This window comes from Elgaria multicarinata, chromosome 4 (genome assembly GCF_023053635.1).
Source record: "Elgaria multicarinata webbii isolate HBS135686 ecotype San Diego chromosome 4, rElgMul1.1.pri, whole genome shotgun sequence".
In the NCBI taxonomy this organism is placed as follows: Eukaryota; Metazoa; Chordata; class Lepidosauria; order Squamata; family Anguidae; genus Elgaria; species Elgaria multicarinata.
In genome coordinates, this window is record NC_086174.1 from 42,225,010 (window position 1) to 42,250,567 (window position 25,558).

General features: G+C 40.8%; 1 protein-coding gene across 1 annotated transcript in view; it reads left to right on the top strand.

The window, feature by feature from the left end:
- ALK (ALK receptor tyrosine kinase) overlaps nucleotides 1-25,558 on the top strand; it is a 710,717-nt gene that overhangs the window by 484,386 nt on the left and 200,773 nt on the right. The window contains exon 6 of the mRNA XM_063125395.1: nucleotides 22,235-22,362. Within this exon, the coding sequence (XP_062981465.1) occupies nucleotides 22,235-22,362 (128 nt within the window). The remainder of the gene's footprint in view (nucleotides 1-22,234; nucleotides 22,363-25,558) is intronic.

Consider the following 25,558-nt stretch of genomic DNA (forward strand, 5'->3'; position numbering starts at 1 on the left):
TTGAACTTTGACAGGATTATGCCCTTGAATTCAAATTCACTTTGCCAAATTTGTGCAAAATTCATTGCAGTTCGAACAGGTGGCCATCATAAAAGCGATAAAAGAATTAAATTAGTCATCCTCCGCCTAGTGCCCTACAGATATTTTGGACCACAATTCCCAGAATTCCTGACCATTAGCCATGCTAGCTATGGCTTATGGGAGTTGAAGTCCAAAACATCTGGAGGGGAAGGCTGGTATTAAATCATATTCCTAAAGGTAAAAATCATACTTTTGTTCAGAGATCAGGCTAAATTAGATTTTCCTGGCAATGTGATACTAGATAGATAGATAGATAGATAGATAGATATGGTCCTTTTCTATTCAGGCCTTGCTTCCTAGATGGGGGTTGGATCCAGATTTCGTCATACCTAGAATAGAAGCCTTGAATTTAACTGGACTTACCACTGAAGTCAGGAGGACCACTCAAAGTCTGGATCCAACCCTGAAACTACAAGGACAGTGAAGGATCAGTATGAAGTCAGGACTTACTGTTACATTTTATTACATTTTATTTTTTTAATCAATTTTAATTATGTTTGTAAGGAAGGAAAGGAAAGGAAAGGAACCTCTCGTGCAAGCACTGAGTCATTACTGACCCTTGGAGGGACACCAGCTTTCGCTGATGTTTTCTTGGCAGGCCTTATAGCGGGGTGGTTTGCCGTTGCCTTCCCCGGCCGTTATTACCTTTCCCCCAGCTAACTGGGTACTCATTTTACCGACCTCGGGAGGATGGAAGGCTGAGTCAACCCGAGCCGGTTGCCTGAAACCAGCTTCCGCAGGGATCGAACTCAGGCCATGGGGAGAGTTTCAGCTGCAGAAACTGCTGCTTTACCACTCTGCGCCACCTTGAATTCCAGTTTTTGGTAGAAAGGCAGGGTACAAATCCAATAAAAAATACATATGAAGGAAGCTGCGGGGGCAGGACAAATGCCTTGAAGCGTGCTCTTGGTGGTAATAGCAGTAGCACATAGGTCCACATTGTTTTGCCACATTTCTCATTACTTAACCTAAGTATGAGATCTTGCCAAGCGTGTGTTAACTGCAGATAATAAATTTAGAAGGCATCTAAATTAAGAAAACACCTAAGCACTAATATGAATCAGTGTGATGTTATTCAAACTATATAGGTTAATGTATGGCTGTGTTGTGAAATAACTGAAAGACTAATTTTACTATCGCCGAGGGAAATCACTCCTTAAGTTCTTAACAGAAGTTACACAGGATAGATGTGTGCTGTATGGATAATTACGGCATTTTTGACCTTGCTATTTTCATGGGTTTTGCTTACTGTTTGAGAGCAATTTATTAAAAAGCAGTGTTTACTAAGGCTAACAAAATAAAAGCAGCTGCATTATACTGATTAGGGAAACTTTATCAACAGAGTCTGCTTTAATATCACTGACCTTTTGTTCACCAATCTGCTAAATTTCCATTGGCGTGTGTTAACGTCATCATGGCCTTACAAAGCTTCAAGGAGCCTATTTATTTGCCCATATATTGTTTCCTGTTGAAAAGCTTTGATCTCTCACAGGTCCTGAATTTACTAGACAAATTCTGGAATTGGCATGGTCCACCTCAGTAAGCATGAAATGTAATATATGCCATTAACTCCAGGCATTCATGGTTTCTCCGGCTGTGACAATGTGACTGTTTAAATGGGGCATTACCTACTACATATGGTTGTTTTATGTCCACTTATCCCATCAGGATGCCAAGCCATCTCAGTAAGAGGCGTAGATGTTTAAAAGCTCCTTTGCTAAACAGAAGGTCATGAATCGCCATAAGAACTCAGCCAAAGGCACCACTAGGGTACTTATTAGGCATCCATTGACTAAAGGCTGGCTCATTCATGTCTAGAAGCAAAATTAATGTCTGTAACAGAAGAAGGATGGAGTTGCCCTATCCTCTTTGTTTGAATATGTAGCAAAACTTATGGCCTAGTGTGAGGGATCAGCAGGGCTTGCTGCCTCTTACCAGCTCCCAACAAGCCACTTATGGCATCACTGGTTTTCCCTGTGCATCGCCAGGCTCCCATGCCAGTGCAAATAGCAAGGACAGGGCAGCTGTGGATAGCAATGGCTCAACCAATGATGTCAGCAACCATTGTTTGCAGCTTGCTCCATCAGCCAGAATAAGTATCACCTGAAGTTGGGCAGCAGCGAAGGGGAGAGGGGGGAGCAGGGAGAATAAAAGAAAGACAGGAAAGCAAGGAGGGAGGTGGCTGTGAGAGAATACCCCAGAGAAAGGACAGCGGAAGAAAGGAGAGATGGACAGAAAGAAAGGGGAACAGAGGAGGGAGGCAGCTGGAAAGATAAGGGAAAGGTATATTTACCTGGGAGGCAAGTACAATACCTGAGTGAGGCAAAGAGTTAATGCATAGCCTGTTTAGGACAGCACTCGCTGGATGCCCTGTTTGCCTGTGACAAAGAGACATTTTACAACCTCCTGTCATTTACCCCAATTTGCCAGGATTAACTGAGTGACCTAGTGGCTCACCTATTAGGGACTGAAGAAGGTGGAGGCTCAGGCAGGATTGCATATTAGAGGAAAAGCAACAAGGGGAATTGTCTGAGAAAGAGTTGCCTGCACTAGGCCTAGTGCACATCCCTTCTTTAGATACCACTCTGGGTGTGGATTGTTTCCCTGGGAGGTGAAGATCCATTCCTTCAATACCAAGGACCATTCTGTTGTTTATGGAGAGCTAATCCTTTTGTGTTGTCATTTAAGTGGCCTGCTAGTGAATGTAACTAGGACATTCCTCCTCATAAAATCTATCTTAAAGTGTTTCTTGAGTGTGGCAAAGCTGATGGAAACAATGGCTCAAGAGACACAGGCTGACATTCCCCTTCCTCAAGACCCACTAACACCCAGTTACTGATAATCTATAGAATGGTTTGGTTTCCCATTGCCCGTGGCCTGTTTCCTGCTGCTGAATACTCAGGACTTAGGTTGCTACATTACCTCATAGATTAAAAAGGGAAATATGGAAGCAGCCAGCCATACAATCTCCAGCTCCAAAGTTCGTTAGGGTTTATTTATTTATTTATTTATTTATTTATTTATTTATTTATTTTACAATATTTATATACCACTCCTCATTCAAAATTTCAGAGCCGTGTACAAGATAAAATAAAATAAAATTAAAATAAAGCACTTTAAAATAGATTTTCAAAGAAGCAAAATGTACAGTGAACCATGGCTTGTCATTAAGGAAAGGCTTCCTGGAATAATGACTTTTTCAGGAGGCGCTGAAAGGAATACAAACTTGGCACCTGCCTGACCTCCAGAGGCAGGGAATTCCATAGGAGGGGTTGTAGTACCACTGGTTGATAGATAGATAGATAGATAGATATTCAATTAAAAATCCAAAAAACCTCAATTTAACACATTGTGTTAAGGGCTTTCCATGTTCACTCAAGCTTCACAATGGTGGAAAACTATAGTTGTTAGGGGTCATACTCTTAATAGATGTTATCTGGGTAATATGGATAAGTGCTGTTATCCTGTGCAGTGGCTAGTTCCAGTTCCAGCAGTATCTCTGAGCTAGATGGCTTTCAGTGGCAGAGCGGTAGGCCAAAGTTCCAGATGTGTTCATTTGCCTGTTCACTGGAACAGACATAGGGAGTCTATACTGTTGAAGCTATCATGCAGCTGAAACCACTGAAAGTACTCAACAGGCAACCAATACTGTCCACATAGAATGACAGAGTTGGAAGGGACTTTGAAGATCATCTAATCCATACACACACACGCACACTGCCATAGGTAAAGTATTTTAAAGCATCTTTCCTTCTAGCTGATTAAGTAAGAGAATGGACAGACTAACATTGTGCTAGTAGCAGCATGACGTTGCACATGGGGGTAGTGTAATGTTGTGCACTCCAAATTCAGAGCAGCCTTGTGGCAATAATATTTTGTGCCAGGGCCCAGCTCTATCATCTGCAAACCATGAATAAAAATCACCTTTGAACATATTCAGAGTAGTAATTCTTCCTAAATGAGTCATCAGAACACTTTGTGGACTGGTTTTCAAATCAGAAGGTGTACCTTTCTTGCAAGGTTCTGAGCCCCAGAACGGTTTTCGGTTGTTGTTTTTAAAGAGAACAGACATGACATTTAAGAACAGAAAACCAGTTTTAATGTACCTATTCCTTATACCCTGTCATGGAATGGTTCCTCTTTCATCTTTGTAGCCCCTTCTTCAAGTTTTTTTCTTTTCTTTCCCCACTGAGGGTGGTATTATGAGGGAGATTGGGATTACAGAGAGTTTGGAAAGAAAAATACTTACTACTCTACCATTCTATCGTTTTATAATGCCCTAATATGTGTTCTCGTTCTATGCGTGCACATATTGCATATATACAATAACGTCTCTGGTCCACTGTCTACATCCATCTTTTTGTTGAAGATTATGCATATATCTCTGGGGATGGTGTTTCTGTTGTAGCATTTTAGTTACTGGGCTGATAACTCCCCGTAGAGTATATTTAATTTTTGAATTCCTAACAAAACAATGTCATGGAGTCTAACTGATGCAGGTACTCTGAAGAGCTAGTTCTCCTGTGTTGAAGCAGAGTAGCTGACAAACATAATCAACTGCTGCAATACAGATATTGCCCAAGGGCCTCTCTTCATGCAGTTTCCTTCTGGCTGCTACACTATGCAGACTCCATCAGCATCCAGGTGGTTCTCTCTCTGTCTTTCTCTCTCTCTCCCTCCCTCCCTCTCTGTAACTGGGATTTGCTATTTCCCAACACTGTAGATTCATGCAAAATGTATTAGTGCTAGTTCATGTGCTTCTGAACTTTCTATCATCCCAGAGTTTGAACATTTGAGAAACAAGCTGAAAACTCACAAAACCTTTGAGCTTGGTAGATGTAAGGGTAGCTGTGATCTATAGGTGAGATTTTATTCAGAAGTATTGATTGTTCTTCCGGGCAGACACCCAGACTGGTAGCTTCCCTCTGGCCATGTTTGTTCAGGAAATTTTGAGGTTGGAGCAAGAGGTCACAAGAGTCAATAAATCTTAATTTTGATGAAAAAGGAAAAGTGCATGTAGTCGAGAGCTGCACAAAAAAACAAGGGAAGAAACTAGAAAGATAAATCTGCCTTTTGGTGAAGTCCTCCACACCCAGGGTATATGAACTGGATAGTAGAATCAACCAGGGTCCCATAGTGCAGTTCAAGAAATGCTGCTTTGCCTGAATTGCCAAGCAAATAAAGCAGGCGATGGAATCTATGACATCCAGACATTGATGATATGGTTATTTGATATTCTAAACAATCTCAAAAAGAAGAATATGACCAACAGATCCACAGAGGACAAACCAAACCTTGTAGCAATCGTGTTAAACTACAGGAACTTGCTTTATGTTAAGTATTATATAGCCTATTCTATCCCCCCCCCTTTTATGATCTTGTTGTCATTTTCTGTATTGTGGGCTGTATCCCAGAATGGGAATTTTCCATAGAAACACTTTTAAAAAAGAGAGCTATGTAACAAGCCACTAGAAAAGCTATTCTGTTTCTTTCCTTCATATGATCTTGTAGTTGTTGTTTTCTGAATTGTTGTTGTACCCCAAAAATCCCCTCCAAAAAACAACAAGACACACACTAGAGAGGCTATGAACTATGCCTTCTTTGAGGTTTTTAAGGAAATGTTACATAGGTGTTCCTCACCCCATCACTTCATACAAGACCTAGAACTCCAAATTGCATCCTGTTTTCTCATTAATTAGGGGGGAAATGATAGAAAATCAGTTTCACTAGATCTGCCTAAAACTATTTTGTAAAGAGATTTTGTGATGATGTGGTAGCAACAATGAATTCACTAGCAGCAATTGGCTGGGCTGTTTTGATGTCATGGAGTGGTCAGAGTGAACTTCCAAATGTTTTCATACAAAAACCACACACATTGCTTGTAAGCACACACACACCCCTCACATCTCACACACAATGCAGCTCACCCCTTCTACACAATACACAAGCACCATATATGTTCCTGAAAGAGTCTGCAGGAAGAGCTGAGGGGGGGAAAACACCCAGAGTTCAGGCAGGGAAGAGGAACCACAGACAGGACCAAGTACAACTGTGTTCAACAGGCTAAATACAGGTAACCAAGAGTAACAGACAAGGATATTGCTCCAGCACAGGTCTGGACCCAACTGAGGGAGGTCAGGGATTCTAACTGCCTACTCTCAGCTACCAGGACTTAAAGGGGACATGCTTGAACCTTCAGGCATTGGTACTAGTAGAGCTCAGGAGCCTTCAGTTCTGCCGGGGGGGTGGGGGGTGGAAATGGAATCTCCAGAGTCCAAAGACAAGGGCAAAGCAATGTCACTAGGCTGTGCAGATGGAGGTTATTTTCGTACCAGGGGTTCTCCTCTCATAGAGCAGGCGTTCTTTGCGGGGATGATTCCCACACCTACCCTTCTTCCTCCTTGATGTCCCTACTCCCTTCTCCTGATCATAGGGGTTCTGACCCTTGGTCATGACACACAGGCACCACAGTGCATTTCATTGTATACACAAGAAATAGTAGATCATGTAAAATTCTCCATAGTTTATGAAATGTACACATAACCCCTTTAAACATTTTCAGTTAATCATTAATCTAACTGAGACGCTGTTCTGAAATACATGTAGGCATGCCTACAATAGTCTTTCAAAGAGTTGTGAGATTCTTTCCAATATTACAAGTTTTGTTTTTTTACAAAAACGAAAGCACATTATTTGGACCATAAATCCAAAGCTAATTTGACATTTACACTCCTCTTCACCCTCACCCTGGCACTCCATAATAGCAATTTAATTTGAATTGGTCTTCTATACGATGCTGTTAAACAGTTCAATTAATTCAAAAATGCTCATGTCTCCAGACTTTGTGGTGACTGCTATACCTACTTCTATACTGTATGTAATCTTTCGGCTTGGCTTTTGACCACAGGGAACTTTGTTCATGCCACCTTGATCACTGTCAAAATAGTGCAATCCTAGTAATACACGTCTGCTCAAATGTAAGTCTCACTGAGTTCCTTGGGGCTTACTCTCAGTTCACAAGACAATTATGGCCACTTTTTACAATATGGCTGCGATGTGGAGATTCCTCAAAACTACTTTTTTGTTGCGTATAGAAGGATTACACCAACACCATGCCACTTTTTCCCATACATGGGGCAATTTCAAATTACCGCTGACACTTCATTTGAAGTAGCTCTAATTTTGGAGAGCCCTGTCTTAAGCTAGCCAGACCCAGTCCTTAGTAATGACAGCATCTAGCAAAAGGAAAGGGGATTGTCTCTGAATATTTTGAGGATCTGACAATGAACCTGGTTGCCAGCATCCCCCAACCACCAAGCTAATTGGACTGTTGTTTTGCCTCTTTGTATGACATTTTGGTGGAAGCTGTAAATCATTGGTCAGTGTTCTGCTGCTTTATTTACTTTAGTTCTATGCAACTATTATTGTGTTTGTGATGTTCAAAGGCAAATGCCCTTTATGGGAATGAAGTGTCTATGCCTAGGAATTGTAGTGATTGTGGCAATTTAGAAGTACTGCCTTATGTAGAGATGGGAGTTTAAACATGTTCCCTGGAGAAGGGAATGGAACCAAGAGCGTGCAAAAAGGGAGCCCCAACAGAAGTAGTTTTGTGGCTGTATCTGGCAATAAAACACTCTATTAACTTCTGATTTGGTGTGACCGTCATATGAGGAGGAAATGCAAAACTGAGGCTGCAATCCTATGCACATGTACTTGGGAGCAAGCCCCATTGAAGAACAGCCCCATTACTTCTGAGTATCATGCATAGGATTGCCCTGAGAGTACTTAACCCAGTTTTGCTGACAATTTACATATGGTTGTCAGCAAGTCATTTAATCCTTCTAATCCCAGTTTCCCTGTTGGTAAAATGGAATGATAATGCCTTTCCCTGTAGGGTTATTTGGAGTATTAACTGCCTCATATCACCACAATACTCTTAGGTTTGAAACCATTCTAGGAGTAATGGTTTTACTGGGCATTCTTCTAGCAGTTTGTTGCTTTCTGGTTTCATGAAGTAGAATTTTATTTCTGGTGAAGATCACTTTGTAAAATGAAGTGTAATCAGGCTCATGTATACAAGGAGAAGAGGGGTGTGAAGGAGGCAATACTGAAAAACAATCAGGCATTAAGGAAGCATTATAAAAAATCTAATTTATTTGCACATCAGATGTGAAACTCCACCTACGGCATAATTAAAAAAAAAAGTTGCATCAGCATGAACTGCATTGTTATCGTTCTTCCACAGGAGATGTCTTGAAAGAAACATATTTTCTCTCTTATTCAGTTTTACTTCTGGAGGGCAGAGGAACTAGCTGGTGTACTAAACTCTGCTGTGCAAGAAGCATAAATTCTAAAGATTAGTTGCATAGGGGGATGTCATGCATTCACCAGTATGAAATAATGTTTGGCAGATAGTTTAAGAAAAGAGTATTCTACAAAATCTTGCAGTAATTATGACATCGAACACTAGAATGATACTCTTCAGGCTGCTTTGTGTTGTGCTTTTCCCTCTACCCTTTACGGGTGGAGAACTGAAGACAAACTGGAAAGGGCACACTGCCTTGTGCAGCACAGCCAAATGGGAGAGAAATATGATGCACCTATTTAACAGTGCCCCCATCCCCTTGCCGTGGTAGAGATGTGAAGCCTCGGGCAAGGGGGTGGAATCCCCTGGAAATGTTAGAAAGAAAACAATGCCTTTTCCCCTAAGGACTTCCCCCAACAACAACTGAAAATTTGGGGGAACACACTGAAAAAAAGTCCTATGGAATACATGATCTTTTAGAAAGATGAACTACTTTTTAAGACTAGGGTTTACTCACTCAAAATGTAAAGTAAGCAGATTTGTATGCAAAATAATCTGTGGCATTAGAAAATGAGGATTCCTGTGTATACTGTAGACATATACAACACCAGTATTGTATTATTATTATTTTATTTTTAATATCTACATTGTTGTGCATCACCTTGAAATCTGATTTATTGCATAAGATTGCATAGGTGCAATCCTATGTATTTTAAGACAGAGATTATTCCTACAACTCCCAGCATTCCCCTGGCAACATGGCTTTCTTGGGGTTGTAGGACTTACTTCTGTCTAAATACGTGTAGGACTGCACTCTAAATAAATATAAACAGAAATAAATTAAATGTATAGAAGCAAAACTATGCAAAAATAAAGTCTTATCCTCATTGATCCATAATGGGATCAAGTTGCAGGAAGCCAGACATCAGGAAAAACCTCCTGACTGTTAGAGCAGTACGACAATGGAACCAGTTACCTAAGGGAGGTGGTGATCTCTCCCACTCTAGAGGCATTCAAGAGGCAGCTGGACAACCATCTGTCAGGGATGATTTAAGGTGAATTCCTGCATTGAGCAGGGGGTTGGACTCTATGGCTTTATAGGCCCCTTCCAACTCTACTATTCTATGATTCTGTGTCTACTGACCTAGGAGCAGGCCGAACTAAACTTAACAAGACTCTCTTCTGAGTAGATAGGTATGCATAAATTGTGCTGTAAATGACACAAGAACTCTGCCACTCTGGTTATTAGTGCCAACATGCACTAGGAGAGATCAAATAGAGGCTAAAATCTCCCCAGCTACCGCCATTGCCTGGCTGAAGTGGCCTGCCTTCTGTGTTGAGAACCACCCTTTCAAAGTAATTTGTTGTTAATTAGCTTCTGTTGAGAACAGATCCCGTTAAAAAGCAGGTAACCAGCATCAAGAACAAAAGCACAACTTTTCTTCTCGGTAATTTAAAGCAACAATGAAACCTGATAAAGTTAGCATGGACAATTAAAAATAATCACAGGGAAATGTCGCATACTTACCATCTAATGAGCAAAGGCCCTGACAGGCTTCCTATGGTTCAGTTCACACTTCCCCTCTTTTTCTGTCCCTTCAGCAGTGATGGTCAGCCAAAGAAGATGGAACATTTTTCTTTTCATTTCCTTGTTGCTTCAACTAGGTATGCATGTAATTTGTTCACACCTCATTCAGCATCTATTGATAGTTCCTTCTGCTGAACTTGACCATACAGCATTATTATGGAGAAAGCATTTTCAGCACCAGCTGCAAATACATAATATCTGTGGAGGGAGAGGAGATTATCTTTGGATTTCTCTGACACAAAGTCATCCCTTAAATTGAGAACAGGCAACATTTCTCCCTCACTCTCAATTTTTAGCACTCATTAACACATTGCCTTTTCCACCAGAGTGGTTTTCAAAGTTCCTTCATTTCTTTGAAATTGCAGGGAATTAGGGAGGAGTGTGAGTGCTGATCTGAAGTAGTTTGACACAACTATCATCGCTACATATTTCTAAGACAAAAAGCACTAGGAATTCCTATGAGCTCCTTATTTACAGACTTTAATGCAAGGATGGGGACTGTGTGGCCCTCCAGATGTTGTTGGACTGGAACTCCTACCATAACTGGCTATTCTGGGTAGGGTTGATGGGAGTTGGAAGTCCAAGCACATCTGGAAGGCTGCACATTCCCCATCCTGCTTTAATGCATTTGTGACAGGGACACTCGGTTGAATGATAAGGAGGGTGCCTCATCATAAGGAGGTGTCTTTCATTCCTCTGCCCCCTGCGATCCAGATATTTTCAGTTTTGTTCGTTTGTTGTATTCTTCCTCAGCTTCAAAACTGACATTCTGCCATTTTATATTTTCCTACATTCAAATTAATTATTTTATTGATTATTTATTTAAACTACTTATATACCACTTGTCATCAAAAGATGTTTAAGCATTTTAGATTTTTTAAAAAAATCATAAAATACAGTGATAAATACAATAAAAACATTACAAAAATAATAAAACAAAACAGGGAAAGCCTGGGGAAAGACATCCTTATTTCACCTGGATTTGGGATTTTTAATTTTACATGCACTGCTACAAATTGTTTTTAGCATTGCTCTGGTTTTTAATTCCCAGTTGTTTTGTATTTTAGAGTTGTATTATTGTGATTTTATTTTACATATTTGTATTTGTTTTAAGCAGTCTTAAGTTGCCTTGGGGAACTCTTGAAACTGAAAGGCAGGATCAGATACAGAATTTCTAAATATAAACAAATACATCTGCAAGGTGTTAGTTTCAAGACATTACAAATTAACCTGATTGAGTCCAATTGGAAAAGAATTCAGTACAAGGGAGAAGAATGGGCTCCACTGTGTCATTTTCAGAACTGCTGTTTCACATAGAGCATCTTGAATGTCTCCATTCAAAAAAGTCAATCTTTTATCGATTATCCTTTGTCCATCTTTTTACAAATCCGTCTAGTAACATACAATTTGCCATTAGTAGTGGGCAACAGAAGGCACAGTAAAAATGATCATTTCTGTAGTTATTTACCCTGTCATTGAAGAGCTTTTGGTGTCAGAATTTAGCTCTCTTATTTAATAGACTCAGAGGGTTTAGAGGATGTGGTTTTATTCTATTCATGCCTTTGGTATGGTACTCAAATGGTGTCTGCCACTAGGCTAGAGGCATATTATAGTAAATCAGCAGTACAAGAATTTCGACATTTTTGATTCAGCAAAGATTGTATGTGAAGCTGTAGTACTCGGAAACAAGAACCATATGTTTTGTAGAGTTACAAAATACTAGAAAAGCACGAGCTTTAAAGAATGGAAAGATTTCTTAAAGGCTTTCTGGAATTTTAAGTAAAAATATAGTAGTACAGAGGTTAGGAGCCTCAGAGGTCTCCATTGGTGTAGCCATTCCTACATGTTAGTTTTGAGATACAGGATATTTACATCACAGCTGTTTGGATCTTTTAATGGAACTTTTACTTATATTTTAGCCAGGGCCAACACTACCATTATGCCAACTAGGCAGCCGCCTAGGGCACAGACTTCAGAGGGGCGCAGTACTGACTTTTAAGGGTCACAGTTTTAGACAAATTAGCTGTTTTAAGAAAAAAACATAGTAAATTCAAGTTTTGTGCTTTTTATTTTTTCTACAAAACATCTGTTCTTAAAATAGAAGTTGGCAATTTTGTTGTGTGTGTGCGTGCATGCGTGCGTGCGTGCGTGCAAGTAGCTCGCCTTGCCTAGGGCACAAAATAGTCTGGCACCAGCCCTGATTTTAGCTCTCAGAAATATTGAGCCAATATAATAACTTCCCTAGGACCAGTATATGTGGAAGAAGGAATGTGTCATGTCTAACCCTACTGCCTCTGTTTAGGGAGAAGATGTTTCAGGTAATCAATCAGAATCAGATTCAGATCTAGAAGACGCAGTGCCAGACACCAGCCAGCCTGTACCAGTTGGGGAGGAAGCTCTCATGGGCGATCCCCCAGCTGAGAGTCAGCCCTCTCCAGAGCTTAACTCCTCAAGGCCAAATCCTACACACTCAGTGGGAAGTGAAGTTTCTTCTGGAGGTGAGCATCCCAAAAAGCTATCTGATGCTAGGGTCTGCCGGAAGCTCAAATACACAGCATGGAAGGAAGGCATGAGAAAGTTAGTTCAATTACACCAGAACCTGCCTCCGCACCAGGCTCTCTGAAGTTACGGGCATTTGGGAAGTGGTTTCCTATTCTCCTTGAGTGGACAATTGTTTTGCTTCGTTTGCATAGACTCGCTTCAGGTAGAAGAGACGTTTGTTGCTTAATAAAACCTTTGTGGATTACTTAGCAAGCCTCGTCATTTGCCTCCCATTGAAAGCAGGAGTTTTCTGAGAAACACAACAGAATGGGGCTAGACGCATTAAAGGAGACAGTTATTAGGCCACTCCTGAAAAAGCCTAACATGGACCCAGAAGGTGTTAACAACTATAGTATGAATGCTAATATCCTCTTTCTAGGCAACGTGCTTGAGTGAGTGGTTGCTGGCCACTCATGTTGGTCCAAAAAAATATTTTGGACCAACATGACATTCAGCAAGACACCACCAGACCCAAGGCAAGCTGGTCAGACAACCATCTGGTTTGGTAAATAACCAGAAGAGGGGATAGGCACACGGTTTGTGTCACCACTTCCCCTCAGCTGGCCTGTTAATTCCCAACACCATACCTCTACCCATAATCACACTGAGGATCCTGTAGTTCTTGTTGTTACTGACTCATCCAATCCTACCTCTAGGTGTCATGATTTATTTTATTTATTTATTTATTTATTTTTATTGCATTTCTATACCGCCCAATAGCCGAAGCTCTCTGGGCGGTTTACAAAAGCCCTCCCAACAAAATGTGAGGCAACAAAAAGAATCTCTGTACAATCCACAAAATCTATATTCCATAAAAAGTACCTCTTCACATCTGAAATGACTGTGAATGCTAGGAGCTATCCTCTAAGCTTAATTAGCCAAACAAACAAAGACTATGCCTATCAACTAAATGGACAGTTTCTTGCCATGCCGGACAGGCTTTTACCAGACTCATCCTTCAGGGAGGGTTGTCATGGTGCAACTTCTGATGACCAGCTAGTCTGGTGGACCACCACCCACTTCCTCTCAATTCCATCTGTTTGACCTTCTGGGATCTGTCAATTCCAAAGTTCCCTCCACTTCCAACAAAGATTGAGTTCCGAGGGGGTGGGACAGCGATCTCTGAGCCTGAGCCTCCCATTCAATAAGCTCTTGGGAAGATTCCTTCCTGACCCCTGGAAGGTATTGGGGAATTTGGAATGCTTATAGTTCAGACTTGAAGATTCTGACTTATAATCTGAAACCAAACCAGGGAGACGGAGCCTCATCCTCACACCAGGTTTTGTTGCTGTTACTGGGAATCCATAAAAACATGTTTCAATAAAATCCATAAAAAGTGTGCAAATTTAAAATAAAAACCAAACTTACTAATGGCCCAGACTTTGACAAGGACCTGCAAGTAAAGGGCCTGGTGAAGCCCTGATAGAAGTTGTTTCCAGAAATGCAGGGCCATCACTGAAAGACCTGCTTCCTTGTACTCACCAGCTAACTGCCCTTAGGAGCAGGCAGGTGAGAAGGGGCTTTGTTGATAACCTCAGGCTGTAGGCAAGCTGGTACGGGAGAAGGCGGGCCTTCATTTACCTTGGGCCCAGAACCGTTTAAAGGTTTAAACCAGCACTTTAAGATGGGCTCAGAAATGCACTTGCAATCAGTGCCACTGACGCAGTATTCGTATCACATCAGCCAATGTGGAGAGAAGGTGCGTTGGGGATTGCAGAGGGGAGGGGAGCAATGGGACGTCTGCTTGTGTGATGTTGAATTTAAGGCACTGATTGACATTTGCTAGCAACTGCAGGCTAAGCATATATAAGTGTACTTCTTCTGCCTGGAGGGCTTCAGAGTTGGGCACAGTCAGTTGGCACATAATGTAGCAATCTTGCTGAAGCTAAGGAGGCCTGGGCCTGGATAGTGCCTGGATGGGAGATGGGAAACCCTATGTAAGCCCTTTTGAGTTCTATGGAAGGAAGGTAGGGTATAAATGAAAGAAAGAAATAAGACTGTGTTTAAAGGCCCTTTCCTATTTCTCTGCAGCAGTGTGTTTTATAAAACAACAGAAAGAAAATACTTCCAAAAGAAACCTGATAGAAATATGAAAAGTGGAAGAGCTGCAGTTGATATAATTCACCCTGTACCGTCTAGCATCAGAAGATGCTGTTTCCCATTCCTCTGGCATTCAAGTTTCAAATGGAACACATTGCTAGTCAAAAGTGCCAGGTTTCCAGAGCTACAAACTGAAGCCGTTCTATCTTTTCAGAACAATGAGAGAGAGAGAGAGAGAGAGAGAATTAATGAATGAATGAATGAATATGGGCACCAGCCAGAGCCAAAACTTCTGTGCAGTGTATCTCAGCAATGGCCCCATCTTCTCCAGGATCGAACACTTGTACTCTATGGGGCTTTAACTCTGTGGCACTTCTGCCAAGACAGCTAAAAGAGGGGAATGGCAATTAGTGACATATTTGTGCTTTGGGGGATTTTTGTTTGGGATGCACCTGCTGTAGAGAAATTGGCCCGAAAACTACCCACTCTTTTCATGTGGATCACTCACTTCTGAAATAAACTGTTTCAAGGCACTCATGCCGCAAATTTTTAAATTAATCTGGCCCCAAGTGGGTCTTCCACTGTCCTGAATTCCAGCAACATAAAATACCTGCCTGGCATCTGCTCTGAAAGTTTAATATAGTTTCCGTGGTAAACTATGGGAGGCCAGAGAATTTGAAAGTAAAGTTTATTGCACCAGTAACTCAGAAAAGCAATTCCTAAAACTCTTGACACATTTAGCCAGAGGCTTGGTGGTAGCAAAGAAACAGAAATCATTGTCGGGGGCCACCATGTACCTGGAATTAAAATCCATCTGTCTTGAAAACAGTAAGGAATGTTTTGCACGACACACAGATGCTTCTGCACTTCAGTGTAAATCACCTCCAAAGCTAGCTCAGCCCCTTGCCTCTGATGGAATAATTCTCTGTTAGGGCTTCCAGGTGACATAGTTTCAGCTGCTTTTGTTGCCAGATTTTTAAGAGACTCCGTCAAGGCTGCATTAAAGAACTCGGGGAAGCCCCATGCTGAACCATATTTAGAGCTCCACATGTCTCTGACCTGTAAATCGTACTCTTACCTCTGCCAGCACATCTGCACAGAGAGAGGCACTGCTGGAAACACTTCCCAGTCTGTTACTGGTAATGAATTAGGATACTGTGCTTCAAATTTTGCTACAGCTACATGGCTTCTGCTTCCCAGTCATGTACCGACCAGAAAATGTTTTGCCTTTTTCATTGTAGATTCAGGTCCTTTTAAAGAAGCGGATTATTACAATTTCTAAAATACTTTCTTTTTCCTTTCAAGTTACCTCTAGATCTCTCATATATTTTTCTCATTACATGTGGGCTTGGTTTTGTAATTACCTTATTAGTCTTCCTTAATCCATCTAAAAACAATGGTCTTTTTCTTTCTGCAGTTTGTTTCATTCTTTTTCTTGCCCATAAATATGACTATGGGCTCATCTACACCAAGCAGGATATTCCACTGTGAAAGTGGTCTGAAAGCGGTATATAAAAGGCAGGAGCCACACTGCTGCTTTATTGAAGTGCACTGACAACTGTTGGGGCATATGACACATACCATATACCGCTATATTCTGCTTGGTGTAGACGTGTCATGGGCGCCAACAGTCGTCAGTGTATTTCAGTACCACTATAAAGCAGTAGTGTAGATCCTGCAGTGCACTTCAATAGCGCTATAAAGCAGGAGTGTGTTGTCTGCCTTTATATACTGCTTTCATAGTGGAATATCCTGCTTGGTGTAGATGAGCTCTTGGTCTTCTTTCTTGGACTGGCTTCCTTTCTCATATGTTCATTTTAAAATTGTGCATCTTTCTTTTAAATGCTTACATTTCATTGTCACCTTTAATTTCTTTTATATTCTACATTTTCCACTCCAGAGCATCTTTAGCATAGTTGTTAATCTGGCCCTGGGTTTGTATTGGAGTCAAAGCTTTGACAAAGTGAATGTCATGGAAGGTTTAAATAATACTAGTCAGCAACAATTGTTAGCTATGCTCTTTATTATCTTAATCATGGGCCAAAATCAGACTCCTAGTTCAATACAAACTGCAACTAATGACAGTGACAATTAGGGACTAAACTGTAGCATGATAATTTAGCCTCACTCTTAGTGTGTGACTAAACTGATATCCTAGCAATTAAAAAAAAGGTTATTGCATGTTTAAAAGTAAATGAAAACCAAACTTTGTTGTTTAAGTGTTGGAATTCAAGATACAAAAGAACTGGGGACGGTACACAAATATAAGGAACAGGGGAAATCAATTAACATATTTTAGATTCAGTATTAGGCTTGGCCTTCAGATCAGGTATCCTATACTAATAGTATATGATATATATTTGTGAAATATGTTAACACATGTGGAATCCCAAGGTTTGATGGCCACACACACAAAAAAACTTTAGGAAGAAGAAACTAAGGGAGAAAAAATTGTAAAGGGGAAAATATGGTGGCCATGGGCCCTACTTTGCAGAGAACAGTCTTCTTTTTGAAGGCATCCTCTATTAAATAGAATCTATTTGAAGAGCTGTCTTGTCCAGTTAAAGATAACCATATAAAGGAAGAGCAGCAGGGACAGTGATGCTGCCCATCAACAGTTAGTACCTGGACAGCAGACTGAGCATGTGCACAGGTCACAGTCTTCCATTGTCCTACATGGTGAGATGTATTATATTTCTATTTAAATTTTAGTAGCTGTTCCCAAATTTGCATCTATTAGCATGTGCAAATCTATGGAAAACTGTCTCCTCTTTTGCCCACTTTTTTTTGGCAATGAACATCTGGCCACCTTAGGAGAACCCCCACCAAAGTAGTCCAATGAGGACAGTGCATGCTTAATGGGCAATGAATGTTGGAAGAGGGAGGACCAGAAAACTAGAGGAGAGGGGGAGTGGAACTGATCATCCTAGAAGAGGGCTGGTTGACTGGAACCCTGGGCTTCTTTAGATTAAGGGGAAATTGTGTTTCCTTACCAGGGCTTTCCTTCATGCTTCTCTTGTGCTATTGTAGTGGGGCTACATTACATGGGCAGAGAGGGGTGATCATGTAGTCTGTAATTGAAAAGGATAGTCTCCTCTAGTGACTGCTTTGCATCACAACTTCCCCTATACACAGTAGGAAACCCTGAGATATTTTAGCAGAATCAGGATATCACAGGGTTTTTTAAAAAACGGAATTACCGGGGGAAGGCACGAGAGACGTGCAGGAGGTTGCTGATGTTGTCAAAAGGACCCGTGAACTTCCATGAGCAGTCAGTCACAAGCATGCCTTATTTCACTCTTGTGAAGAAGCCCTCTGAGGAGGAGCACTCCACACTGAAATAGTGTGTTAGAAGCCTCACATCTTGCATGCTAATGTCATTCAGTTCCTCACCAGCAAAATGGAAACGAAAAATCTCAAGGGTTTTTCTCATAATAAATAAGATAAGGAAATATTATAGCCTATCTAGGGATTAAGATATCAGTCACACAGGGAGGGCCCAAGATGTGTGTGAGATTTTGCAGGCCTTATGGAAAAATGGATGATACCTTCCCCAGAGCCCACCCCTTTTCCACCATGGCAGCATTTTTTCTGACATTGTTTATTAAGCAAAACAACAACAAAATAACTTTTATTTGCAAACTGAAACAGGTACCTAACCGAAAAGGTGGCTTCCTTTGCATTTAAAGCAAGGCATGCCCATTAAAAATACTTTTTAGAGCATGTGATAGGTTGTTTCAATTATAACTGATTGTCGAGAAGTAAAGTCTTTTGATATTTTATTTGTACATCTCTTTACAAGTTTATTTTTAAAGACCTATAGTCCAAGCAAATAAATTTATCTACATAAAATACCCTCTGCTTGAGCACTTTCTATAAGATGGAAGTAATATTGATCACAGGTTTATCATGTGAGGTTTCACACTATGGCATGTCATAAAATCAGTATTATTGCAATATATATATATATATATATATATATATATATATATATTGTCCATTTCACACATTATACAGAAATAGATCTGGATTTACCACTGACTGGCACTCAAAAGGGAGACTTTAAACTCTTAGGTGGAAAATATGTGTGAAGTGACCCCTGTGGCGTTACACCCCACAAGTCAATTCCAAATGTATGTCTGCGGTTTGTAAGTCTGTGGTTTTTAGAATGTTGGCCTAAGTGGGCAGAGTTAGAATGTCTTGGGAGGGGGGAGGAGTGATATATAAGGGAATGACTGAGGGGATTGTGAGTTCTTGTTATTATTATTATTATTATTTATTTATATAGCACCATCAATGTACATGTCAGGAAAGCTTTTCAGGGAGACTTATTAGGTACTCTTAGAGTCTGTAGTGCTCTCTGTGTTCAGGTCTGGAGAATTTGAGAGTCAGTGTAGTGAGTGGTGTCTTTAGAGTGTGGTGTGCACGTAGTGGAAGTATATTAATCAATACTGATCATCAATACTGATTATCAATACTGATAATAAAGAAAGTTCAAGAGTGATTGTGTGAGAAAAAGGAAAGCGCGAATGTGAGAGTGACAGGATTGTATGGAAGGTTTCAAAAAGGTTTTTAAATGTTGTTATTTGAAACAAAGCTTATGAACTTTTAAAAATAAATTTTGATTGTTTATTTTAAAACTACCACAAAAATCCCACGTGTCTGTTTGGCGTTTATCATCTTAAGTTTACACATTCAGCACCCACTCTGACAATCATTGACCATGTACATTGATGGTGCTATATAAATAAATAATAATAATACATTCACCTAAGCAGATATAACTCACAGCGCATTATTATATATATTAAAATCCATTCTCCATTTTAAACCCCTTTCTCCACATAGTTTAGAGGAAGGTGTTTTTTATCCCTTGCCTCAGGCGTATCAAGCGGTGGTGCTTGGTTTGAGCAGGGAGTAGCCTCGGCCGGGTCTCGTGTTCAGAGCCTGGGTTGCCCCATAAGAAGTGGTGGCAGACGTGAGGTCTGGTGTTCAGAGCCTGTGTCGTGGCAACCCCATTTTCCCAAAAGTTAATAGAATCAAAGAAATGAAAAGGAAATGCTATGAAAACATTACTTATATCAGACCTGGATGCAAGTAATCTCATTTAACATAAAATATTGCGGTTATAAACAGTGGCTGGAGAGCTCGTTTACATCACCAGTTGATTATCACAATGAGTTCAACACATATAGGTTAGATTAAGAAATAGCTTTCATAATGGAAGATATCTAACATCTGAAAGATTATTGCTGAACTTAGCAACCATTGTTGGGTAATTTTTCTGCTAGAGAACAGTGATGATGATAGCATTCAGGTTGTCAAGTGATAGCTGTAATCAAAGAAATACTTGATTTATCATGTTTCTTCTCAGTCCTTGTTCAGGGCAGGATCAATGGGTTAAAAAAAATCACAGCAACCCTGTGAGGTAGTTTAGGATGGGAGATGAGGATTTCCCCTAAACTGGGATTTTAACTTTAGCCTTCCTAGTCCAAGGCTAACATTTTATCCACTCTATCTCTTTATTGTGTGAATTCTCATACAAGTAAAGCTTTCTTACAGCACAAAGGCAGTGGGCACAAATGGAGACAACTGTATCCAGTGAGATAATGGAATGACCTCCTCAGGTGATCATGTAATAGGGGTATGAAACCACAAGCGAAGAGCAACATCTTTGGAACAGGAAAGAGGTGGTTCATTTTAATAAGAAATATTTCCAGCTTTAGGTGGCAATTGTAAAATATACTTATTCTTTAAAAAAAACCTTGCCACTGGCCTCTTAAATTTACTTGAAGTAGTTGGACCATTTTCCTATAAACATCTAACAGTGAAACATGACGAGTTTGTGTTCTTTCTTTTTTGAAAAATTACAGCTGGAGTTGTTCTGAGACATTTTTTTCTAGCAGGCCTTTTCAGGCACCTGTTCTTTTGTTTGCTTCCAGATGACCAACTGCAATAAGCTAAACAAGAAATCTTATTTGCTTTTATGCAGTTTTCTTTTCTCTGTTTGGTGACCCAGAGGAATCCGTGAAGAGAAATTAAAACAGCCCAAAGAACAAGCCAGGGGAAAAAACAGCTCCAAAACTTTTTACTACCATTATTTCCCCTTTCCTCTCCACTCCAATATTTCCCCTTATAATTCCAACCTATATGGTATGAATAGGGTTGCCTGATCCTTAGCCAGGGGCCTACACTGTCAGATGCACCAAAGAAGGCCGCAAATGCTTTGTGGTCCTGGGATGCTGTAGCTAGGAACAGAGGCTCAATGGCTGGCATTGAGAAGGGAAGAACCAGGCAAGAACAGCTTGAAGGAACAGGAGTGGATAAAGAGTTAGTACTGCAGCATTCCCACACCTGGTACCCTCCAGGTGTGTTGGGCTATAAATTCCATGCTACCTAGGAATTATGGGAGTTGTAGTCCAACACCTCTGGAGAGCTGTACTACAACTCCCTTAGGTCCATATTACATCTTCATGTAACCGTATGTACAGAGACTGCCAAGAGTTAGCCAGTCTCAAAGCCAGAAAACACCATAGGCACTATCTGGGCCAGATCTACACCAAACAGGATACAATACTTCAAAAAATGGTTTGAAAACTGTATATGGAGTTGCCCCAACAGTTGTCACTACTGTTATAAACTGTTTTAAAGCAGTATAGCGTAGATCCTGCCCTGGAGAGAACCACTGCACCACATTAATGGGTTTTTAAGTGACCCGATTTCCATACAGAGCAATTATCTCTACACTCTGAAACTTAAAACACATACAGAGAGAGAGACACACACACAACCCTATGGCAACACAAAGCACATTTCCTGAAGTGCTGCACTTGGACAAATCGCTATGTGGAGTGATTTAAAGTGACTTTAACAAGCTAGTGCCCTGCCGTTACTTATCTGCCATTCCATTTAAATCAATAGACATGCTTTCTGTTGTTGTTAAGTAGTATCAGAAAGGCAGAATGAGTTACTCACCAGTGTGTGTAACATACATGATCACACCTTAGTTCATGGCCCTTGGTACTCAGGCTCATTAATTCAGTTTTTAAAATCTCTCATAAACCAAGCCAAAGACCAGTATAAAACAGAAAAAAGGGAAATGGCCTATTTTAATTTTAAAGCTCATAATAGTGTTTGGGAAGTAGATGGCGTTTGCCTGAGTGAAGCAAAATGCTTTAGAGATATAAGGCTGGGAATTGCAACTACTCAATGACCCCTTGAGGGAAACTTATTGCTCTGAATCCAAATAACAGATTCAGAGGGGCTAAGGGGCGGAGGGATAGGATTTAAAAGATGCCTGTGTGTTAAATATTTCACAGCTCCATTCACAGGGATAAACACAACCCATGCAAAAGTTGTGCTGCTTCTAAATCACACAAAGCCATTTGCAAAAGATTTCTAAGCACAGAACTGTGACAGTTCAGAGTGATAGAACTATCATTAGCTGGTGGTATCTCTCTCTTATAACATCTCAGCCTCTCCATAAATGGTTTTTTTTTTCCAAAAAACAAAAACAAAATCAAGTGCTTAAGTGAAGGGAAACCAAACCAAGTCTAGAGAGCCAGCACGATGGGGCTGTTGTGGAAGAGTCGTTTCTGGAATTGTGCCTTTTGCAAGCTATGTCTTTTCCTTACTATGCTTGTCCTATGTTCTTTCTTCTTGCGCTGCAATGAAAACAGATGGGTGCTTCTCCAGGAAAGAGTGGGACACCTCGAGAAACCTTTTCGGATCTCCTTGGAATATATTGCTAGTGGGAACAAGAGTGTAGCGGCCATTGATTCATTTGCGATGAAGAACTGCAGCTCAGGTAAAGGTAACTACATCCCCCCCCTCCCATTCTAATGTTATTCTGTCGATTTGAGGTCATGGAGCCGGTAGTAGCCTATTCTTCCTGGTGCAAAATTCTGGCGATAGAACTGCTTGAGTTCTATTCCCCCCATTCAATGCCTCCTTCCTAATCTCCAATCCACCAATTCCATTTTTAGTGTTTCCTAATAGGGCTATCAGCACTAATGGCAAAATGGTGCTGCTTTGGGCTTTGCTGGTTTTTACTTATGTTTTGTATTTATGATTGTAAATCTTTTTTTGTAAGCTGCCTTGAGTACTAATTTCAGCATAGCAAGGCAGGTCAGAAAGAATTGAAATAAATAAGCTAACATGCCCTTCCTTGTCCTTTCTGTAGTTTTTATATCCATGGATAACCATATGCCACTGATTCCCATTGTTCCATGAGGTTTCTAATTATCTATCTATCTATCTATCTATCTATCTATCTATCTATCTATCTTCCTATCTGTACTGCACATTTCAATTCCTCTGTATCAGCTCTGAGGCTTCTAGCATCAGCATATAACACTTACCCCTTTTCCAGATGTCTTTTTGTGTGTGACACAGTTCTGTGGTCTCTTTAAACAGCCGCCATTTGTGTCTGTCTGCTTATTGCCACATTCTATTCTATCCACATTTTGAGGACCTGAAAACTTTACATCAAAATCATCACAGATGAGTAACTGTGAACCAGATGCTCCCCATCTCTGGTTAGAAGCATATGCTTAAAGAGACAAATGCCAGTGCTGAACATGGGCAAGAATGAACTGGGACACAATAGAGGTAGAATCTTACTGAGCTCCAGAAAAACACATTAACCATTTTGGAGAATTTTAAGACTTTTAAGATCTGTTATATGTTTCGTATATTTATTTTTGACAAGGTGATCTTCTTATGCCTCTGAATGTCTTTGGGAGAGAGAAAAACAGCACTGGATGATGTAGATTCAGGAACTCAAGGGATTTCATATGTGGTCTTGAGAAAGTTACCCATGGTTCAGTTCTATCTCTGAATGAATCATTAGGTTGTTTCCAATTTCTTTGGGTGTGGTTGAAAAGAAACAATGTCAGAACAAAGCTATTTTTGCCATTCTGTCAAAGAATAATAATAGCACTCCCTTCTATCATTGAGATGGAGTTAGGATAAATTAAAATCTGTAAAGGCATTCTGAAGGATGCTATGCTTCTGAGCCTAGTGGAGTTATTATGCAGTTATGTCTCGGTAACTTTCCTCATATCCATGGGCACTGTGAAGACTTAGTTGAGCTGCCTGTTCTGCTGGTAACTTGTTAAACTCAGACTGGAAATTTAGAGGGGGAAATTATGGATAGGCCAGAAGGTTCCCTTTGTTTGCCTTGGCAGAATAATGCCTGAATGTTCTGCCAGTCAGCACTGTCTAAATAGCTAAACAAAAAAGACCTGGAGGAGCCCACAGTCATCAAGCAAAACCTGGAGATGATGACCTTTTGAATTTGAGGTATATGCTGTTCACTGATGTCTCACTTTTGGCCAAACAAATCATATTGAAATCCAGTTTTGACGAGGAGGCAACTATGCTGCTTTCAAGTGCCTCCAGTTCAGAAACAGAGCACTGGAGCCAAAGCAAGACAAGACCGCCATTTCAGATCCTTAAAATGGAACCCCAGCTACATTGGTCCCAATGGGAGTTGTGTGTCCCATCCCCCGCATCGCTAATCACAGCACATGGAGTGGGGGATTTTGTTGAGTTCACAGGTAGGGAGGGAAAAGTTAAACCTCAATTCCCCACCTGCTGTGGTCCTGAAAGAAATTGCCCCCTGCCCCCTAGGATTACATTTTTAAAATCCACTGATATGGCTGCAAGGTACACAATGAACACAAGGCGTGGCTAGGCTCTTTCCAGGACTGGACCTCTGGCATGTCTTGGACCATTTCCCCCATCCTCTTTTGCATCCTATAGGATCTTGGTGCTATGAATATCGGATTGGCTGGCTCCTGTCATTGCATTTCTCTCACTTTTGGTTATGGGCTAAAGCACCAAACAAAAGCTGCAAGAAGGTAGATCTTAAAAGTAATTTGGGGACCTGACCTAAATGTGTACAGTGTCACACTCTACTCACAATGCCACTTTCTGGATAATGGGAGGGATGTGTAAATGGTTAGTGTGAACCAACCTTGTGTCCCATGGGATGTTGCTATGAACTAGTATCCATTTATCAACCTCATCAGAAGTCCTTTGAAATGTATTCAAAAGCAACCCTGGTCTTCTATGAGTAATGAGTTTCATCTTTGTCACTGCTGAGCTAAAGTTCATCTTCCTTTAAAAGCGCTGTTTAGTATTGCTAGTGTAAAGCCAGAACTACGTTGGGTTGAATCCATCCCTACTCCTGCCCCTGCCCCTGCCCTCCACCAAGCAAACAGACGGGCTCCTTCCATTCATGGATATAACTGGGACCCACAGAGGCTTCCGGGCGGAGGAAGCAGGTGAGGCAGCAGATTTCTCCACATCACCTTACAGTCTCACTTTGTTCCAGAGGGTCCCACAACCCTTTGGAGGGGGCACTGGAGGCTGTAGTGGGGACGGGTTATTAGAGGAAATTGCTACACTGCCCATTTTCTTCAGCAACAGCAGCAGCAGAATGCCAACTGGGGTGGCCAGTTGTGAGTCACCAAAGAAAGAAGACATGCATTTTCAAAATGAGAGGACAAAAAGTTATGCTGTTTTGCATACATTTTGCATATCTTGATGAATATGTATACAAGCAAATTTAGAAATGATTATTATAATTTAAATAGAAATAAAATGCATCTCATCATAGTGTGGAAGACTGTGACCCGGTGGCCTGTGTGTCTTGCTCAGTTTGCTGTCCAGGTACTGTTGATGGGCAACTTCAAGTCCCAGCAATACTGATGGTTCATTATCTTTAAATGAAACTTAGACTGAACCACCTTTCAAGTGGAGGAAGCTTTCAAAATAGAGGTTAGCTGTTCAAATGGAGGACTGTCTCTGTAAAAGAGGACACATGGTCACCTGGTATATTTCATTGAACAAACGCTAGTGATTCCTGCAATGAGCAGGGGGTTGGACTCGATGGCCTTATAGGCCCCTTCCAACTCTACTATTCTATGAATGAGAGACTCTCAGACTCACAAGACTCTTCTGCAAGCTTTTGAGTGTCTTTTGTTTTAATTTATTGA